Source organism: Gadus macrocephalus, chromosome 11 (genome assembly GCF_031168955.1).
Source record: "Gadus macrocephalus chromosome 11, ASM3116895v1".
Lineage (NCBI taxonomy): Eukaryota > Metazoa > Chordata > Actinopteri > Gadiformes > Gadidae > Gadus > Gadus macrocephalus.
In genome coordinates this window covers 11,969,974-11,990,878 of record NC_082392.1, presented here as the reverse complement: position 1 = coordinate 11,990,878, position 20,905 = coordinate 11,969,974, and the positions used below count along the sequence as shown (strand labels likewise).

The window sequence follows — 20,905 nt, the reverse complement described above, 5'->3', positions numbered from 1 at the left end:
GGTCATGGAGAGTCCAAGAAACAACGCGGAAGACCCTCTCAGTACTAAGGTTATCAATGTTTTGAACCATAGAGAACCACGGTATTGATCTCTACAAAGAATGAGTTTTTGTTTTCCCTTGTTACAGCGACTGAAGAAGGTTGGCGAGATGTTACTTAACCTTGATAATCAGATATCGCTATGCAACAACGTCCTGGAGGATTTGCAGGAGTTGCAGAGTGTTGTTTTGGTAGGCCCGCTTCACTTATATTGGTCTAATTAAAACACTACTTGTCTTGCTGAGATGTTAATTTCATCTTCTAGAAGAGGAATCTTCAGGATGCACGGCTACCATCTCCAAAGTGATTCAACAAGAAGCAGATTTTATGTCTAACTTGCATATTTGAATAAATTACAACTAAAGTAGGCTAATGTCTTGTGATATTCCAAACAAATGGTTTCTGTGACAAGAATCAGGTTTAATTAGTATATTGCTCTCAATTCAAAGTTATTGATCATAACAATGATCACAATATTACCTTATACACAATATTACCTTATACAAAACAAGCAAAAGCAAACTTTCACATTATACATTCTTTAAAAAATACTAATCTTTACAATTCCCCAGTCTTTGGGTGACAAGACATTAAATTGGAAGCAGACTTGCCCCTCGATCGACCGATTTGGAAATCAAGTTCTCCGATGCACAGGTTTCCAAATCGCTTTTCTGCTCCCAAATCAATGTCTCCATCAGTGTTTTGCTCGCAGGCGGTTATCCCTTCAGATAAACTTTGTAGTTCGCCAGTTTTAGAACCATTCCGTTGTTTAATGACCAAAAATCGACAACCTCAAACTTACAAAAGGCAAAGCCAATGTTTGATTTGAATGACTTAATCATGTCACCTCCCAAGAGTTTATTGTAGAATTTCTGTTGCTTTCGGAGTCAAGATAATCAGTCGTATAAAGAGGAACCAATAAGTAAAGTGAAATGACAAGGGTGGCAACAAATCGAACTAAATCAAGGCAATGTCATTGTTTGGTTCCCAGTCTCATTCCTATGAGAACCAATAACTGCAGTTTAGCCTTTTTTCATATTTTCTATGACTATTCCTCCGGTATCTTTCAGATGGGCAGCAGTACAGGTCACCCCATAAACAAGTTCTCTTAATGTGATAGGTAAATGCAAATAAAAATCCATTTGAAAAGTCAAGGTAATTCCATGAATGCCAGTGTGCTAAACAATCTCTTCCAAGCAGGTACCAGTTGCTATCGATGTGAATGTTTGAAGTCACAACGGCCATAGTTACGGGAAATAGTTTCAATCCAGTTGGAAGTAATTTAGAAAAAAATACAATATGCAGTCTAGCTTGTTAATAATTTGAACACGACTGTCTCTCTACACAAACTATGGTAAGTGATGTCACCAGAAAGTAACGAGCCAATAGGTAATAGTGCACAACGGTTAAGTCACGGTTCATAATGCATGGGTAAGCACTTCAAAACAATAGTCAACCTTAATGCCCAAAAGTATCCACTCTAACTGAAATCGCAGTTGGTATGAAAAAGAAAAACCATGTGCACATTGAAATTCATGACACCATGTTGAGGGTAGAGCATTATACATTAATACAGAATGCTCTACCTCGTGGAAATGAGCCAGCTGACATTTTTCAATTTAGACAGTTTTCGTTTGATCTGTGAATACTCGTCACTGAGTGCCACTGTTGGCAATGGTTAGGAATTGCATAGTATTTAGCTCTAAAGTATGCATTGTGTTCATGAACGTATGGATGGCAGTTTCCATTCCCAGCGACCACTCGCCCTGGTGGGAAGAACCAGGGGAGGGGTCCAACAGATCTTGGCTGGGCGTGACACAGCATGTATAATTCAGGCATAGGTGGAACCATAGCATCACAAATTAAGTCCCCATCCAGGGGGGCCATCCTTTGGAATAAGCTGCTGATCACAAACAAGGGGTTCAACAGCTCGTGTGATAAAACAGCTCTGAGTGCATGGGTGGGGCAGAAAACATGGCAGGACTTTAACTCTCTGAAGCCGGGATGCCACTGGATTCAAACAGGTCAGAACTTTGGAATAGACCCGTTCCCGTCGGCGAGTCCCGACGCTCCGATACGCAATAAAGTGATTATCCAACCAATAGGATTGCTTGGCTTGGCATGCCAGTTACTAGGTCAAACATTGGCCTGTGTGAGTGAGGCTAGTCATGTCAGAGACGTGCCAGAGGCTGAGAAGGCAGGGCGGGCTGAGTGGACACGCAGCCCGGCTCCGGGGGTAAGGTCGAGGGGCACCGTCTCCATGGGCCTTCTGCTCTGCTCGCTCATCATTGCATTGTGTCCCTCTGTTTATATAACTCTGAGCGCGAGGCTAGCTGTTGCTTTATATTTTCAATATCACTATTAGCCTACACGAGCCCGAGCGGACCGGCGACTTACAGATAAACTCTTCTGCATAAGAGTTGGTGAGGGGTGCAAGGTGAGGAGTGGCTACTGGACTCCCCACCTCCTCCCGCCGCCCCCCCCCTTCCAACAAACCCATCGAGGGGGATGGGATTCAAAACTCTATACAAAAATACAAACTCTCAAACGATCTACAGGTTCCGCTAAATGTATTTACAGTAGAGACGGGTCAGAGCCCACTCCCGGTACAGCAATGGGACCCGGGGCAGTGGAGGAGGAGGCCGCGTGACGCAGGAGAGAAAGCGTGTTTGTGTGCAAAAGGCAGAGGACAGGGGTAAGGGCAGCAAACATCCCGGAAACGGCAAGTGTTTAGGCGCCTGTTTAAAGAACTGTATGGGCTAAAGAAAGGTCAGTTCATCGAAGGTGGTCAGGCCCAGCTAGGAGTCGATGCATCCCTGAGGGTCAAAGTGCTATTCAACATGGAGCCCCAAACAGAACGTCAGCACACACACACACACACACACACACACACACACACACACACACACACACACACACACACACACACACACACACACACACACACACACACACACACACACACACACACACACACACACACACACACACACACACTTTTAGCAGGTCCAATCATGTTTGCAGAAGGAAATCAGTAACACAATAAAAGAAAGTAACCTAAAAGGTAGACATGAAATAAATTACAAAATTCAAAAAAATTATTTCTCCGCCGTCCCTTACATCAAATCTGGCATGTGAAAAGGAGCAGGCATTTTCAATAAATTAACAAATTAAATTATTAGTTGACGCTCAAGGTAACCTGCGCGTGACTCCATTTAAATTCATTCAAAAGTGAAACAAAACAAAGAAAGGCAAACCAATTGTGGTGTTGATTAGTGGCGCTTACAGCGGAGGATCGAGGAAACTGAAGAGAAAAGGTCACATTGTGTGGACTGCGCTCGTCTTTTCAAAAACTGAGGAGCCTACTTCATATGTTGGAGGTGCAGACAGAATAACAACATGAAAAGGGACTACCCCCCCCCCCCAACCCCCAACCCCCAACCCCGGGTAGCATTCTGCTGCCAGCCCATTTCTGATTCACCTGGATCCATCAACGTCCTCACAGTGCATTCTGTTCCCGCGGTACAGTACTAGGATAGTCAATAAAAAGCTTCAGGTCAAGTTCAGTCTTCTAAATTTCACTTCTCATAATGGAATTTCAATCGATTTTCAGTGCTTAGACAACAGGAACTTGATACATCATAGGGGTGGGGTGGGGGGAGGGCTTATGAATGGATAGGCTAGAGCTATCCAAGTCCCCCCCCCCACCCCCGCTTCGTGCCCCCCCTCCCCGTTCAGAAGTAACACGCGAGCACTAACACTGCTGCTGAACAACACGCGGTTAATTTGATCACGGCGCTCCCCGTGGAATGAGATCCAGAATGCACTGCGGGGGTCCGACGGCCCGACGGCCGCGATGGGAAAGTGTGAGAGGACGGAGCCAAGAGCACAGCGATGGACTCAAGCGTCCCCCTCTCCACCACCGCCGCTACCGCTGCTGCCATTGTCGGCGGCCATGTTGAATTCCTCAGCATCGAGGAGAAGAGCCGCCATGTTGGCCGCCGCCTCGGGGCTCTGTAGCGACAGGAAGTCTGACACGTCGATGTTGGCCAACGTCTGCGAAGGAGAGGAGGAGGAGGAGACCCCCAGGACCACCTCCGCCGGCTGGGAGGAAGACGGAGGGAGGCCTCCTGCGGTGGGTGGAGATGAGGCTGCCGGCTGCGAGGGCTCCGAAGGCAGCGTTGGAGGTGGTGGTGGAGGAGGAGGAGGCAGCGGCGGCGGCGGCGCGGGGTCAGGGGGTTGTTGCCGGGGTAACGCGGCAGTGGGAGGGGCTCTGTCCTTAACGGCGTCTCGGCAGGCACACTGACACTGGCACGACTCCTCCTGCTTGATGATGATGACGGGCAGACTGAGACCGATCTGCTGAACCGAACTGCCTGTGCACACACACACACACACACACACACGATAAAATAACAATAATGAATCATTCTGAGTTCCTTTCTAGTTCTAGGGCTGGACCAAGTATTCGTTCGATGAGTAGGTACTCGGTTTTTACTATATTTATACTTATGCAGTTTAAATGTGAAAATATATACCAGCTCAGCTTTGGCGCATGGCATACCGCTCACTTACAACAGGGAACATAACGTCACACTTCAGTTCACCTCGCTTGTTAAGGAAGACAAAATGCCGAAGACCTCAGCTGCGTGGGATCACTTTCAATTGAGTGACGACAAGACAAAAGCAGTGTGCCAAATATGCAAGGCTGGCCTCCCACGGTGGCACAACAGGCATGACGAATCCCCTGAGAGCTGCAAGCAGTAGGCTGCTGTTTGACGGTGTGGAAAAAAACGGACTATACACTTAAACTTCGCTAGAACAGGCATCGATATAACGCATCCTCCTAACAAACTGCTTGCTTGGACCCCGATTTTGTGGCACGATACGGAGAGACTGAGGCAATGATCCGGTTGAATTCTTTAAAGGGGACATATTACTCCACCAGGTGCGAGTTTGATTAGCCTTACAAGCCGTTTCGAAAATCTGCCCCATATGGCATCAATAGTGGGCGTGTCCACCTAGATCTGTGCTGGATAGATGTTTACTAGACGTTTACTTCAGTCCACTGGGTAGGCTTGTAGACTGATCTATCCAGCACAGATTTAGGTGGACACGCCCACTAGTGATGTCATATGGGGCAGATTTTCGAAATGGCTTGTAAGGCTAATCACACCTGGTGATATAATATGTCCCCTTTAATCTCTGTAATTTATTAGATTTTGCCAAGAAGCACCAAAGCTTTGAACATTCCCCGTTGCTCCGGAACCCAACAGTCCCCACTTTAGAGTGGGTTCTTACCTGCGCTGCCGCCTACTGGGATGGCGGTGGTAAAGAAGACCTTCTCTACCTTCGGAGCTCCTGGGTGCTGTTGCGGAGACATGGAGCAGAACACATCAAACACAGACCTCACTGCCAGACGCAAAGCAGACGCTAACCCTAACAACAGACATCGGCCTACCGCTTGGTCGGGGTTCTGCTGGCTGTTGGCGGCGCTGCTCAGGATCCACTGCAGATTCTGGTCGGACATGACCAGGCTGGGCTGCAGCAGGCTCTGCGTGGGGGCGATGGTGAAGGTGGTGGGGGCGGGGGCCAGGCTGGAAACAGGGATGGGTATGGAGGGGACTGCTATGGGGTGAGCCGCCGGCGGTAGGATCTCTGCGGCTGGAAGGGTGGAGGGAGCAGAGGCCGGGGGGGCCAGAGCTGGGTCCGGAGGCGTTGCCACAGGCGGTCCAAGGGGAGGGGGGGCGGTCCGGGTGGGCTGGCCGTCGGGGTGCAGGTAGGAAGGTGGTAGGGTGACGAAGTGCTGGGGGGCCGGGGGCTGCTGCACCGCCAGGTCACCAGGGGCGGCGGGCGGGGGGTGGGTGTGGGCGGCGGGCGGGGGCTGGGCCGAGGGCGGGTCCGGCAGAGCGGGGGCCGGCGGGGGGCCCGGCACGGGGGCGAAGGAGGCGGAGCTGGACTGCGTACAGCTCGGGGTGGGGGGCTGACAGCATGAGGCGTGGGAGGTGTCCACCACGGTGGCGCCGTGGGGGCGGGGGGAGGCGGGGCTGAAGGAGAAGGAGAGGATGGAGGAGCCGTCGCCGGCCCCCGGCCGAGCGCTGGTCTCCAGGATGAAGGACTCCACCAGGCCTTCTGGGGACGGGAGGAGAGAGTCAGTCAGAGGGAGCCTGGAGATCAGGCGTGGGCCAGAGGAGAAACACCACGTACCGTGTGAAGGCCCGTCGTCCTGGCTCACGCTGTTCTCCGGACTCTGGAACATGAGCTCAAAGATCTTGATTGGCGTCACGTTGTTCAGGTCCAGGTTCTGAGCCTGGAACACAATTCAGAAGGTCATTAAGGTCACCAAGGGCAGCACAGGTCACCCCATTGTGCGTTAGAAGGTGGACCAGAATACAAAAGGGAACTGTAGTAGCCCAGTGGTTAGGGTGCGGCCATGATCCTTGTCCAGTCAGACTGTGGACATCCCTGAGCAAGAGGCCTTACCCTCACCTGCTCATTCTCACATTTCTGTCTGAAATGAGTTCACTGCACGCGTCTGGATAAAAGCACCTGCCACATTAATACGACTAAATAGTCAATCGTATTCAGCCTAGTTAGATAACTATGACTACAGCTGGGACTTACGTTGTTGATGTTTTCTCTGAGCTCAGAGTCAGTGGAGATGAGGCTTAGGTCACTGAGACACAGCGAGTGATTGGCATCCTGTGATTAGAGACAAACATGCACAAATTAACTAATCAATGAAATTATCAGTTGGACTTTTTAACTCTGTCAGCGTATTAACTTCTAATATACTGTCAAGCATGACATATGCAACCACAAAACCAAAATATTTGTAATAATAATTGTGAACATATCAACCTTCATATCAAAAGTCTTATCCTTATCAATCCTTGCCAAATATAGATACTCACATTTCGGAAGCATATTGTGTTATTATTGTCATGAATACCTCAGACAGACAGGGCCTGGTTGTATGTAACCTCAGACAGACAGGGTCTGGTTGTAACCTTAGACAGACAGGGTCAGTCAGATGGAGAGAGGGACAGACGGTCAGGGCTCTCTACCTTAGACCTTAGGGCTTTGACTCCGAACTTCGTTATTCGAATATCAAAAAATAAATCAAAATTCGAACGAATATTAGGTAGCCCTTAATATTCAAAACTATTATGGGCAGGCCAAGAGGGAGAGACGTCGGAGAACCCGACGCAGTTTATTCATAATATTGTAATGACCACGGAAGAGGCAGTGAATGAAGTGATTAGACAGCGATTTATTAGAAACCTAATAAACCGTTGGAACACGCAAGACCGGTAACCATAGCAACGCGGTAAACAAATGTCGCGAAGCCCAATCCAGGTCTTACGGAAGGCATTTAATGGTCAAAATATTATTAATAAATATTCGAATATTAATATTAATAAACAAACGAACTTCGAATATGATTTTTGGGCAAAAGTCAAAGCCCTATTAGACATACAGGGCCCGGTTGTCTTACACCTAAGGCAGTCAGACGGAGAGAGGGACAGGCCAACAGGGCTCTCGTACCTCAGACAGCGGGTGGCTGAGTGTGACGGTGAAGGGCTGACCCTTGCCGTGGCCCCTGATGTGGCTCTTTAGACTGTACTGGCTGCTGAACGTCTTCTCACAGCCGTCGCTTGGGCAGTTGAACGGCTTCTCCCCTTCAGAGACAAACAAAGAATTTAACACCAACCACTTTAACTTGTTAGCCTACTATAAAGAATATATATATTTCAAATGTGAGGAGTGTAATCTGCCAAAACAAATGAGTTGACATGTTGCTGCACTTTATCAGACCGTCCCCCGAGTGCGTAACACGGATTACAATAATATGTTGCTTACAGACATTTGTTCATGAAATGTTAAATTTGGCCCAAATGGACTTTCCGTCTATGAACTAATTAAATCGGTCACTACAGGTAAACATGTACCTGTGTGTGTCCGTACGTGCGTTTTGAGATGATGACTGGCAGCAAAGGCCTTTCCACAACCGTCATGGTCACACCTTGAGGGAGAAATGAATAAAAAAAGATATGACTTTATTTCGTTGTTACAGTGCAAGCAAATGCTTCAAGGGAAAACAGCAAACCACAGCAACAAAATGTTGATGAAAATACAACACAATCAAAGCCACTGAAATCGAAAATCGACAATAGCTTTCCAAGTATGTAGTTTAGGACATAATAGTAAGCAACTAAAAATAATTATTATCAATCCTAATTTTAAATATTGTCCTTTATATTGGGTTTGAATTCGCCGTGGTTATGCTCAGACATTACGGAAATTATTCAATTAATTCCGGGAACCAATCATAAAATAGTCCACTAATTTGTAAATCTGGCAAACTGCAAACTTGTGATGTAATTGATTGTAATGATCGGATGTGAATACCATGCATATCAGACAGAACAATCTCTCCTGCTCCAGTGAGAGCGCTCAGTTTAATTCCATAAGTGCATTACATTCATTACTCTATAATATACGAGCCTGCTTATTAGACTGAGTAGCCCCGCCTACTCAGCCGGCGATTTGAGTTTGCCCTGCAGAAGGGCCTGGAGAAGAGCTGAGCAATACATTTATTTCTGCTTCCGATACATTTTTGCAGGAGCCAATCACCCAGCTGGCTTTTCCCCTTGGCGCGCTATTGGCTGGTTTAACACAATGACGACGGCAAGCAGCCAATCACGTACAGAGTCATTTGAACTAGGCCCATTGATCACGCCTCTTGTGCTGAAGAAGATGACACCAGCTTCCCCAGACCGACGTGCAATCTACGATTGAGCTTGGACTGGCAATAGCCAGGCTACCTGTTTATAGTATAATGGTAGCCTATTTTTTCTGTCAAATCAAATGCAGATGTGGACATGAACTAGGGCTCGGCGATATATCGATATTTTTTCAAACGCGATATGAAACGAGACCATATCGTTAATATCGATATAATTTAATTTGCGTTGAAATTACAGCACATTTGTTCCAAATAACACCAGTTTCAAACCGCGCCTGCCGCTTCGTTACTCTGCTTACGTCTCTCCCGCTCTGCCTCCGGCTCACACACAGTCTCTGACTCACGTCACTTTTTGAAATCGCGAAACATGAGCCGTGTTCGAAATCGTTCACTATTCATTGGGTATTTTAAGTGCACTATATTGTGCATGAAATTAACCACTGAGAATTCGAACACCACTACAAAATGGCGAGCACCCTATATAGTGCACTATATCCGTGATAGGGAACGATTTCGAACACAGCTATGGAGTCCGCCTGTACAAGCGGCTCCGAGGAGCTTGTTTGCAAGCGAAAGGCCAACGGCTCCATAGTATAGAAATGGTTTGGATATAAGGTGTCTGACGAATAACAAAATCACGTAATTTGTAGAGTGCTTAAAAACTGTCGCAACCAAAGGGTTGCAATTCTGTGCATAATATTCCGGAGGTGCACAAAGCTTTTGGCCGTGATATTATATATTATAATGTTCTCAAATACGAGGCGGAGGCAGTGTCTAGTAGTCCATGGTTTATTCAACCATCAAACTGCATTCAATTCTGAACGGTAGGAATAGTAATTGTAAATCTAAACGGTAGGTAGGTATAGTAATAACGGTAACTTTACAGTAACTTCAAGGTTTCTCACTCCGCGAGACCCAAACATAAAACATTAAGTAACCTAGCAACGCCCCCCCCCACGCAGTCGTTACGATTCATAATATTTCGGAGGCGCACAAAGCTTTTCGCCGTGATGTTATATATTATAATGTTCTCAAATACGAGGCGGAGGCAGTGTGTATTCCATGGTTTATTCAACCATCAAACTGAATTCAATTCCGAACGACAAATATCGATATTTATCTTATATCGATATTCTGCTTGAAGATATCGAGATATGACTTTTGGTCCATATCGCCCAGCCCTAACATGAACCTAACAATGTTCATCGTCGTCATATTGTGAAAAGTTAACAGGCTGAGGCGGTCAGTCATTTAAGAGTCGGTCAGTCATTCAAGAGGCAGTCAGTCAATTACCAAAACTGAACATTTACACGGCTCCAAACGAGTTGACACCATGTCAAAGAAGTTTAAGAAGTCGTCGGTGTGGCAGCATTTTGTTAAAAAGGACGACAAAAAAGGTACGTAGTTATATCAATAAAAAATGCTACAACTTTCGGGTTTAACGTTCTTTAGGCTTTGAGAGTGAACATTTCAGAATGGGCCCCTTGACGCACAACGCAGCACTAGTGGGATCCGTTAGATCGAACACAGAACAAGACCTAAAATAGTCATGCGCTATCTCCCTAATAATCCGCGAATGAAGTTCTGCCGTGCATGAAGTGTTGGAATCGGACGAAGAGTGGATCTGAAAACAAATGACTTCCTCCAAACAGCAATTAATCCGCCAGTCTACCAGGTAGACTGGCGGATTCAATTAATCAAAATAAGTAATTTACAGATTTTCTTTCCCATCAACCAATCGTAGGATTACCAACTGGATTACTCACCGGAATGGCTTCTCCCCGGTGTGGGTGCGGATGTGCTTCCTCAGATCACTGAGTGTGGTGAAGTACTTGGTGCAGCCCTCTGATTCACAGTTGAACGTCTTTCCCGTGTGGAGTCTCTGGTGGGCTTTGAGCCTGCGGAGTCCAGACACTTTCATTAACAACACATATGGAGGACCAACTCGCTAAATGCTGGGCTTGGAGGAAGGATTCCTTAACACTGGCTTAACTACGGTGGAAGTCTAATAACCGACAGACAAACAGGCCCAGACAGTGCTGCAGTTTGGAGGGAGCACAGAAGACCTGCTCATTTGCTTTTCAGTTTACGATAAAAAAATCTCATTGCAGACTAGTGATTCAATTTTGAGTTTTGTAATATATCGGTATGGTATATAGGGCCCGGGTAGGCGGAGTATCCCGTGTGACAGATCGCCCACCTGGAACGTGCCACCATCAAAACTGATAGGGACTGGGTGCCCTGGTGGCTCAACAGGAAGAGTGCGTGCCGTTAAGGCTCAGTCCTAATCGCAGCAATCTGTCTGTCTCACTCTATAATAAAGCGTTAAATGCAATCTTAATCAAAACAAAAACTGAAGGTGACATGTAGAGCAGCATTCTGCTGCTGTGGTGGTGTTTTAAAACAATCACACATCTCTATAGCAGGTTATATAGTTTGAAAGTATATATATAATTTAAAGTTAGCGAGATATTGGATATTCAACAGAAATTCATGCTCTGAAATACAGTGATCTGATGGGGGGACTAAACACTGGTAGGAGTCCCGTGTTTCTAGAGATCCATCATCGCAGGAGACGAGTCAGGCAGCAGAACTACTCTCTATAGAGCCTTTGTTTGATCAATAGTTCAACACAAGAGGTGAATCACAAAGTACCCTGCCCTAAACAACAATAGCCTTGCTAAAACGCTTTCAACCAGGATGAGTCTCACGTTTCACAAATGTCCACAATGGATTACAATCGCTGTTTAGAAGTGTATCCCGCTTGCTCTACAACACTAAAAAGCAGTTGAAACACTGTGTGGCCAGTGGAGCTAGCCGGTGGGGGCGTAACGCATATAGACTTTATATAATACAGGTTCAACTCACATTCCATATTTGTACATTGGTGTAATCTATTGCAGACTTAAAATAAAACGAGTGAGAGTACTCGTTGAGATTTGGACTGAATTGCTGGGAGAAGGGCGCTTATGCTCTATCTATTCATTATTCTGTGGGCCACAATAATATACCGAGCAAGACTCTAAGTTGGCAAACTGCATATTAGACACGCAGTACAGCTAGACAATGTCATATATGCTCCAATGACAACAGCTCAGCTACATTTTATATATAATATTTTACATGTATAGCTTATACCCCTGAGAAAAGTCAGGAAGATATGAAAGTATGAAAAATATATCACCCAGGCCTAGTGGACAGGTTTGTCCAATGTTCAGAATCAGGCTACTTTGCGTTGGGCCCAGGCCTTTCCCATGGAGACTGATAATCAAACCAGCAACCTTGCCCTTCAGGCAGCCATAGTGGTAAGGGGAAAAGCTGAACTAGGTTAGTTAAGTCCTTTTGGACCGTGCCCTTTGATTATTTGGGGTGTGCACTCACTCAGCTCACGATTCTATACCATACACAATATTGGTTTCATGACTCGATATATAAAGATATTTTATTTTGAAGACAAAATTATTTTGTAATTTTAAACAATATTTGATAAAGTAAAGTTGTAAGGAGAATAATCATGTGGTCATAAATGGCAATAAACAAAAATGTCAAATACTTTTAACATTGCCGTTATTGACCTGCTAGTCTGAACTCAAAGCTCTGAACTTCAAAGCTATGAAAAAGACCAGAAGACTCAACCCTGGTATGATTAGACAGTGTTTCCCATTAATTACCTAGACTATCGCGGCCTGCCATAGTTTCAAAATGAACGGAAAAACTTTTTTTACCAAATGTTTATACTTGTACTTGCATGTCTAAAGACCCGCGTAAGTAAGGCAAATTAGCGACCTTTTACATCAGGGGCGTAATGAATAAAATAAATGTGAGAATGATCATAATGGATAATCTTGACTCAGACAGGCCATGTTAGCTCTGAAACACAAACAAATATTTACCATTTGTTTTACCTTCAGGTCCAAAGACCAGACTGCTTATTTGCATATAGACCCTAATTACTATCACCAAAGATTGCTTTGTAGGTCCACTCTGGCAATTACCCCCTCACCCAAACCCCTAAGAGGGCCATCAAACAACTCCCTGATTCCATTATGAGAGGCAGGGCCAACGGACTGGGGGTGTAAGGGGGATAGGCTTGGGGGGGCCCAAGGCAGAGGGGGGGCCATGGGAAGTTTCGATTTTAATTTTAAGTATTTTTTGATTGTTGTTCAAATTGTTTAATTACATAAATATATGTCATGATGAAGATAGATCTAAATGCAAGCTTAGCGTATTAGTTTAATAAATTGGTATATTATTGTTAAAGGTCCCATGGCATGCAACTTTATGGATACTTTAATGTAGATATTAGTGGGCCCCTAACACAGCATTTGAAGATCTTCCCGAAATTCAGCCGCAGTGCAGAATTACAGCCACTACGAGCCAGTCGCATTGAGCTTTCCCCAAACGGGACGTTTCGGTGTCTGTAGCTATAATGCAAACGGATAGGAGAGGCGGGTCAAGGAGGAGGGTGGGGGTGTGGCCTTGAGCAGCTTGCGGCCACGGTACCATGCACTCTGTTTAAAGTGGATGGATCGCAATGGCGAGGCGCACACAGCCTTTGGCCGTGTTCTGTAAATATTCTAGAACACTCCGGGTGCTCCGGCGGGAGTCCTGGAGCTCTATATCCCAATGATATCATATTATACATAGATATCTATATCATCACGGCCAAAAACTTTGTGCGCCTCCAGACGATATTATGAATCTCAAACGACTGCATCAGGTTCTCTGACTCTGAAGTAGACTGAACCACGACATGGAGGAGAAAGGGATTGTTTCCCGCGATTGTTGACCATATTTGTCTCCCACCGGAGCCTCGCTGCTGAGGGACCACCGCCTCGGCAGCGGGCAGTGCCGAGGCGGTGGTCCCTCGGCAGCGGGAAGCGGGGCTCAAGTGGGAGACATTGCGGGCAACAATCCCTTTCTCCTCCATGCCGTGGTTCATTTACTTCAGGGAGTCAAAGCCAAAGTTGCTTTCACCAATTCATTCTCAACCTTGGCTGAGATAACCCCCACTACGAGTCTCGTTGTGGAAATACCAGAGACGAGAGTCCGACTCGTTATGCGCTATAACACCAACAGCAGAACGGTTATCCAAATAACAAAGAAGTGTACAACACTTGCGTTACAGTGTGGTAATCACACACACGTGTGGATTCTGGACGGGCAAGGCAGAGAAAGGGGAAGTAAATTGGCCCCTTATCTTACGAGGACACATCGGGCCAGATCATTCCAAATCAGCTCGCCTGAGCTTCCATTTTTTCAAAGGCGAGCAGGATAACTAGTGCTTGTTTTACACCGAACGCAAGTTTTAACCACTTGGGGATGATAGGCAGGCTAGGGGAACTCATATCAATGTTAGAAAACCTCATAAAGTGAGATTTTCATGCCAAGGGACCTTTAAATTAAAGACTGGTGTGACTACTCTGAACACCCCTTTCAAAAAGTGAAAAATGGTTCAGTCCACACAGCTGCTTTCAGACATTTTTTATCTGGATTGAGATGCGGCAATAAGTCAAAGCCACAGTTAAATAAATTGAAGTCCGGCTCTCAGAAGAAAAAGGTGAAGAAAGAGAGGGAGAGAAGACAAAATGAATGAAGTCAGATTCTGATTAACTTATTTTCTAATAAAGGTGAGGGCAAACATTTAAACACACAAGATGAAACCCCATTCTTAACTACCTCCGTTATTGCTGCTAAAACAGACAACCCAAAGCAAGAGCAAACATTAGGCTACACTTTCAAATGATAAGGCTTCTGTTATTAAGGTAAAGGATAAATACAGTGTATGGTAGGCTAATATCGCAACAGCAGGCTACTGATTTGAAGCAAGCTAATATTAAATTAATACTAATCCGTTATTAGGCTACATGATAAATAATAACCAATGGCTAGCTAGCCCCAGCCGTCATGACATTAAAAAATGGCTATATCATCGTAGCTGCCTGCTAGTATAACTCATCAGGGCATCAGGAATTCTTGTATATAGGGCCCAGAATTTGGTGCTAGGTCCCTGATGAGAGGGAAGGCTTTTGAATGAACATATGGGATGGATCCAGGGATCCATCCTCTCATCATCATACAGCCCTCCATTCTTAAGCCCTGCATAAAAGAAAACTTTTGTAAACCAAAACCCTTGCCAGTGGAAGTGCCACTTGCCAAGATAAAGTACATCTCATGTTTTCAGTTGTCAGAATTGGCTCACTTTCAGATAGCACCACCATTTCTGTTGAGAACCAGCCAAAGCTAATAGTAGCTTGTGCGAGTAAGGACATGAGCAATACAAAGTGTTTCGTCACTCTACCTATGAGCAGGGGGACATGCTCTTCCTTCTGTACAAGAATTACACTTACCACTAACTCTTTTAAAAACCAGTTCATGTCACAAAGGCAAAAGTGTTGGAACTAAAATATGCACATCAACTTTTAAGTGCATTTCTTTGTAAATAAAATATTTAAGCTATTAGGGGTTGTGCCTTCATTGAAAAGGTATTTTGGGGGCCCCTCGAAGAATAGTTTTATCAACCCACCAAGTAGCATGAACCACAAAACATAAAACTCATATGGAAAGCTGTGCATTTTAATTGGTACAATTTGGTAGTTTGACCAGTTAGTGGTCTATTGTCTTTGTGTAGAACATCAACACCCCACCTAAGCCTGATGTGAGCAATTCAAGAAAAGAGAATCGCAAACGGACCTGGTGGTACATTGTTAGTGCACAGGCTTTACCTGTAAAGCGTGTTGAAGGCCTTTTCACAGCCCTGCACGTTGCACTCGAAGGGCTTCTCCTTGGTGTGGACACGCACGTGGATCTTGAGGCTGTAGGAGGTGAGGAAGGCCTTGCCACAGCCCTGCTGGTTGCAAACAAACGTGTACTCCCCCCGGTGGGTCTTCTGGTGTGTGCGCAGGTTCCCCGCCGTGCTGTAGGTCCGTGTGCAGCCCTCAAACATGCACTGATAGCGCTTCACCTGGGGGTGGAACACACAGAGAGACAGACGGTAGGGCTCGGGGGTACTTCCATGTTGTAAGGTTAATATTAGTAAAAAAAAAATGATAATGGGCAGAATAGTGTGGTGGTGAGGGTGTCAGACCACTGGCCGTCTACCTTCTTGTAATGTCCAACCCCTTCCGACAATGATTAAAATACATGCATATAGAACTAATTCACTTTAAGTCTCATGAATAAACGTTTTAATAGTCTGTAGTTCTCAAGCCATCTCGGGCCATCTCTACCCACCTGCTCTTGCCCTGCATTTAAAAAGCCCAGTCCTCCTTCTGTCTGGTTTTGGTCAAAACATCAGACACCCTTTGAGCATCAGTGACCTGCCTAGCAAACCTCCGGAAGGTAATCTGTCTGGAGCAGCCAGACCAGCGAGTACAGATGACAGCCCCAGTGCCAGGCTCCAGTGCCCTACTACGACCTTTCCCTCGTCCTGCGGCCTGTTGCAGGGCAGCACTCTACCCTGGCTTAGTACTAAAGGCCCCTAGGCCACGGCAGACACAGGCAGTCCCCTCTCCTCTTAGGAGGACAAAGCACCAGACGTTATGCAAGAACCACACCGAAGGGGAGACATGGACGCTGATGTCCTTTACACAAACACGCTCTAGATGTTCTTAGCTGTTGCATTACCGTCCTCTGCTTTCAGGGATGCGTTCACACAAGAAGCAGTCACACCGTCAGTAACAGCCTGGATTTAAACCAAGACTTTGAATCTATGGGTTGCATGCACAGTCTTGCAGTCTCCTAGTTATGCTAGGTCGCATGTGGAGACAGTTTGGTAGCTACAGCGCTACCGATCATTAGCTCAGTACAGCCCTAGTATCCCACAACGTCGTGACTGTCCTCCCATCCCTCTCTTGTTTTAAACAGGACAGGTCGTGCTTCTGCCGCCCACTAACTAAGCAGGGAAAGGGAAAGCAATATAATCATGTTTAATACATTACAGACTGGGCCGTACACTCAATCCAAGCACTATCTGTGAGGCAACTGAAACCACTAAAACCAGAAACAAATGTGTCGAACTATGCATATTTAAATGGAGGGAGGGCGGGTTAGTGTAGTGGTTAAAGTGCTTGAAAAAGAGTCTGCTAAATGACTGAATTGCCATGACTTATTATTTAGACCCGCTCAACAGACCCACTGACACCATAATGTATGCATAATTATTTTTCCCATTAAACATTAAAGGATAACTTTAGGGATTGGCTTGACCCTATTTTCCCATCATTTTGGTTAATGAGAAAGTTAACAGCTTTGGAAAGATGAGAGAGTTGCCGTGAGTGCCGGCGAGTTTGTTTTCGGTTGGAAAAAGCATAGCTTAGCCTTAGTGCCATTTAATTAATTTCAGTGACTCAACATGAAATTGTGACCTTGACTTTGCTTACCATGTGGGAGAAACTGTGAGGAAGGAGTACCGATACGTTTCTGAGCAAAGCCAAGATTCAACTGGCATCATACCTCCAAGCAGAAGCTTGAAAGCAACTTGAACTTGAAAACATCGATCCCTTTTTAAAATATTCTCAGAAATGAACAGAAGAGATTTTTTGAGATCTTGATTTCAACGGCCATTACGGTCACTGCGGGAAGAACTCCCAGGCCCTGATTATGGGTGAGAGGGTGAAATAGTTTCACTTTGATATGCGTGTGGGTTGGAATGGAGGCTTTAAATGGGGTATTCCAGAGCAGAACAACCACCAACGCTTTTATTACAGTTTGTTGATTCAAACATTCCTTGCAGCTCTCAATCCGAAGAACAAACAAAAAGAGAAAATTAAACTGAACGCTGAATAGATTGAAGCAGAGATTTCACCATGGTTGTTTTTCCTTCTACAGTGTATTACAGGGTAAGGTGTTAAAACTGAAAATTAAGAACTGAAAGTATATTCATTCGGTATTGGAACCAAGGAACTGGTGTTAAAAAACAATACACAGCCCCTAATCACATAAAAAAAACTAAAAACTACAAAATGTGTGCAAAATGCAATGCAATGTGGATAGGTTGATTTACCCTATGAACTATCAACTTTGTGATGTCCTTGGGCTGACAGCATTTTGTCGTACCACAGAACAGCACACAGTGCACAAAGAAATGTACCATAGTCAGATCTGAATATGGCAGCACCATGACAACGAGGAAAAAAACAACAACAACAACTCTCATTTCTTCAGTGAAGGTCTAGAAGCTAAAGAGTTACAGGGGGGCTCTGTTCCTGATGGGGCATTCAGTTTGCTGATAGGATGGTTGGCATTCAGCTAGGACTGCTCGATTATGGGAAAAATCATAATCACGATATTCAATATTGAATATCGTGATGTATTAAAATCACAATATTGAAATCACGAATATTCAAACGATTATTTTTAAGTTTGAAAACATGTATTTATTCAGCATGTCTCAGACTTTTTCTTTTTAATTTCGCCTTCAAAAAATACACAAAAAGGTCGAAAAGAAAATGTTCCAATCTAAAATGATACACAGACATGTATCCAGCTGTTCTGCCCTTTCTATAAAACATATAAAAAAAGACAATTGATAAATAGAAAAAGAAAAATTATGTTAATTTTGTGATTGTTGGACGCTAAAATCGAAATCGCGATCAAAATTCGATTAATCGCCCAACCCTACATAAAGCTTGACAAGTTCAACTTCAATGGCAGCCGATCTGACCAAAACAGCCAATAACACCAAACAAAACCTGACTAGTTAGTAGGGATCTGGACCATTTATTGGTTCGACTGCAGAGCCAAACCCACTCAATGTGTGCTGAATAACAGAAGAGAGAGTTTAACATTAGCTGGTGCGAGCCCACAGAACCACATGCAGGCAGACAGCCCAGCAACTATATGCAAATCAGAGTGTTTCATCTATTCATCAGCTTTCACTGGAGCTCTTAGGGCACCTGGCAACATAATGGACTGTCTGTAGATCCAGGACATTATAACCCCTATACTGAGGTGATGAGCAAGCTGTCATGGAGAACAGGTAAAGAACCCCACACTATAGATGCAAAAGCTTACTTCTCACCCTTGTGTTTGACAGATATAAAAGAAACCAACGCAGCTGATGAAGGGTGCTTATCAAAATATGTTGCTCAACAAGCTTAACAGAAAGAATGACAAACTTTCTTTGTAGCCTATCAACAATGAGAAAATATCAAGTGTTAAACTATTGAATCACCCCGTTAAAAACCAATACAGGTCTCAGTGCTTCAGGGCACTCCCAGCTTTACTGGAGATGGAGCCTACCTCTCTTTGCTTGGTCTCGGGACATTCTGAGTGGAGCGTCAGGGTGGCGCCCTCGATGTTCCGCGGCATGGGCGTGTTGCCCGGGTTGATGATGAACTGGATCTGGTCGGGGGAGATGGTGTGGTGCACGTAGCCCTGGGACATGCCGTCCGCGTCGGTCATGAAGGCCAGCGACCGCTGCTCCTCCTGCTCCTCATCATCATCGTCGCCCTCCCCCTCTGTGAGGAAGGTCACCCCATCTTCGTCGCCGCCGCAGTGGTGGTGGTGGTGGTGGTGGTGGTCCTCCTCGCCCTCCTCGTCCAGGCGGATGGGGTCCTGCTCTATGAGCACCGTGGTGCGGTCGTATATGCGCCCCGACGACGATGAGGGTTCCGCCATCAGGTTGTCGTCGTCATCTTCATCCTTGTCGAAGGGGATCTTGTCCTCGTCTTCTTCCTCCTCCTCGTCCCTGTCCAGAGGGCCGACCTTCACCTCGAAGTACATCGAGGGCTTGATATGAGGGCCATTCTCACTCATGGTACCAGGTGCCACTCTTGCCGCGGCAAAGAGGGCTCGCTCATGAAGTACGTGTCTGGAAGAATATACCAATTAAATTGTTACAGAGATTCAGCATATTGGGGAATTTCGCTGATCACATTGGCAGCACTCCAGGTGCAGGAAAAAATATGACTTTGCAGAACAGTCAAATTCAAATACATTATAATTCAGCTCGATGAACGGACTAATTACGTTTTGCAATTTAAATTTCAGGTCAAAAAACATGCAATGAGCATAAAATTGAACCGATTCAATAACAATGCAAGAAGCAAACATTTGAAAACGTTATAACAACGAAATCGCATCACTCAGTGGTGTGATCCCCTACCTTCTGGAGGTTTCTAATTGCAATGATAGAGCCTCAGATGAAGTCACGGGACACCAGCGGCAAGTCAGGCCACAGTAGCCTCAACTTATAAGAAGGTGAAAAGGTCAGGCTCTCTTCTCAAGTCACCAGTCAGCACAGAAGAGAATATACATGCCTGTCACCGAGCCACAGCCACATTCAAGGACTGTGTGCATTCAAGACTATGTTGTTTACAACCTTGTAGTATCTGAAGCACGCAGGGTACAGATTGCTACGGTTTCACCCTCGGTAACGTTAGCCCTCTAAAAAGAAAGGTCTAACCCAATATTCACGAGCAGAACCATTGTGTCATGTATGTCTCTCTTGAAGCATCTTCCAATGTGTCTTCAATCATAGTAGTAAACTAAAGCTAACGTGACGCCCATCTTCAGACAGTGCTCTGGCGTGCCTGGGGAACGAGCCTCTCGGTCTGTCATACCGGAAGGAGAAACGGCCTGATGCACACCCATTTCTCACATTAAACGTCCTTTCTCCTCCCTAAAATGATCAAACAAGCGATATTCACCACCCCCGACTGGGAGCTGCTAGCCAGTGTGCTAACTAGCCAACATGCTAGCCTGTTAGCCACCACTAGCTTGCTCCTTCACTGTCGACGATGGGATACCTCCGCCTTTTTTTAGCCGGAATTTGATTTCGCATTAATTTCACGATCCCGCGTTGGATATGCTATATAGTAGACCGACTGAATCCAGAAGGAAATGTCTAAATGATATTTACCTGGGTTGAGAATGTGATGGTTTATATCTTTAATGCCGTTGGATGCTCATTAGTTTCTTCCCATCCCCTCCCTAGGATGCCATTATACGTCACGACGGCCTCACATCCCCTCGTGGTGAATTGTGGGAAAGAAATTTCTAGCCAGTTTATGGCATGAATCAATGCTGCACACAAACTAATCAACATCGGAGTGCGTATTGTGTCTTGTTATGGCAAAATCTACTTGTATTCTAAATGAGAGGGTGTATATTAATG

General features: G+C 45.4%; 1 protein-coding gene across 3 annotated transcripts; it reads right to left on the bottom strand.

Annotated features, from left to right (window-relative positions):
• Nucleotides 1–302: 302 nt before the first annotated feature.
• mtf1 (metal-regulatory transcription factor 1) lies at nucleotides 303–20,847 on the bottom strand. 3 transcript variants are annotated; one of them, XM_060064592.1, is made up of 11 exons: nucleotides 20,651–20,847; nucleotides 19,030–19,600; nucleotides 15,513–15,751; nucleotides 10,554–10,685; nucleotides 7,991–8,064; nucleotides 7,587–7,720; nucleotides 6,663–6,740; nucleotides 6,246–6,348; nucleotides 5,500–6,167; nucleotides 5,340–5,406; nucleotides 303–4,414 (listed from the first exon to the last, which is right to left on the bottom strand). In XM_060064592.1, the coding sequence occupies exons 2-11, from the start codon at nucleotides 19,543–19,545 to the stop codon at nucleotides 3,939–3,941; spliced, it is 2,487 nt and encodes an 828-aa protein (XP_059920575.1). In that variant the 5' UTR covers nucleotides 19,546–19,600; nucleotides 20,651–20,847; the 3' UTR covers nucleotides 303–3,938. The 3 variants fall into 3 exon arrangements, with proteins under 3 accessions (XP_059920575.1, XP_059920572.1, XP_059920573.1); XM_060064589.1 differs by having other exon boundaries at nucleotides 5,500–6,170; nucleotides 20,651–20,843; XM_060064590.1 differs by lacking the exon at nucleotides 20,651–20,847 and adding an exon at nucleotides 19,895–20,642 and having other exon boundaries at nucleotides 5,500–6,170.
• Nucleotides 20,848–20,905: the final 58 nt, after the last annotated feature.

What these genes read in the sequence shown, in the direction of transcription:
- mtf1 (XM_060064589.1), bottom strand. Translation starts at nt 19,545, where the DNA reads ATGAGTGAGAATGGCCCTCATATCAAGCCCTCGATGTACTTCGAGGTG. An exon ending in TCAGAGAAAACATCAACAAC is followed by an intron (nt 6,349 to 6,662) that starts GTAAGTCCCAGC and finishes ATTGTGTTCCAG; the next exon opens with GCTCAGAACCTGGACCTGAA. An exon ending in CCCAGTAGGCGGCAGCGCAG is followed by an intron (nt 4,415 to 5,339) that starts GTAAGAACCCAC and finishes GTGTGTGCACAG; the next exon opens with GCAGTTCGGTTCAGCAGATC.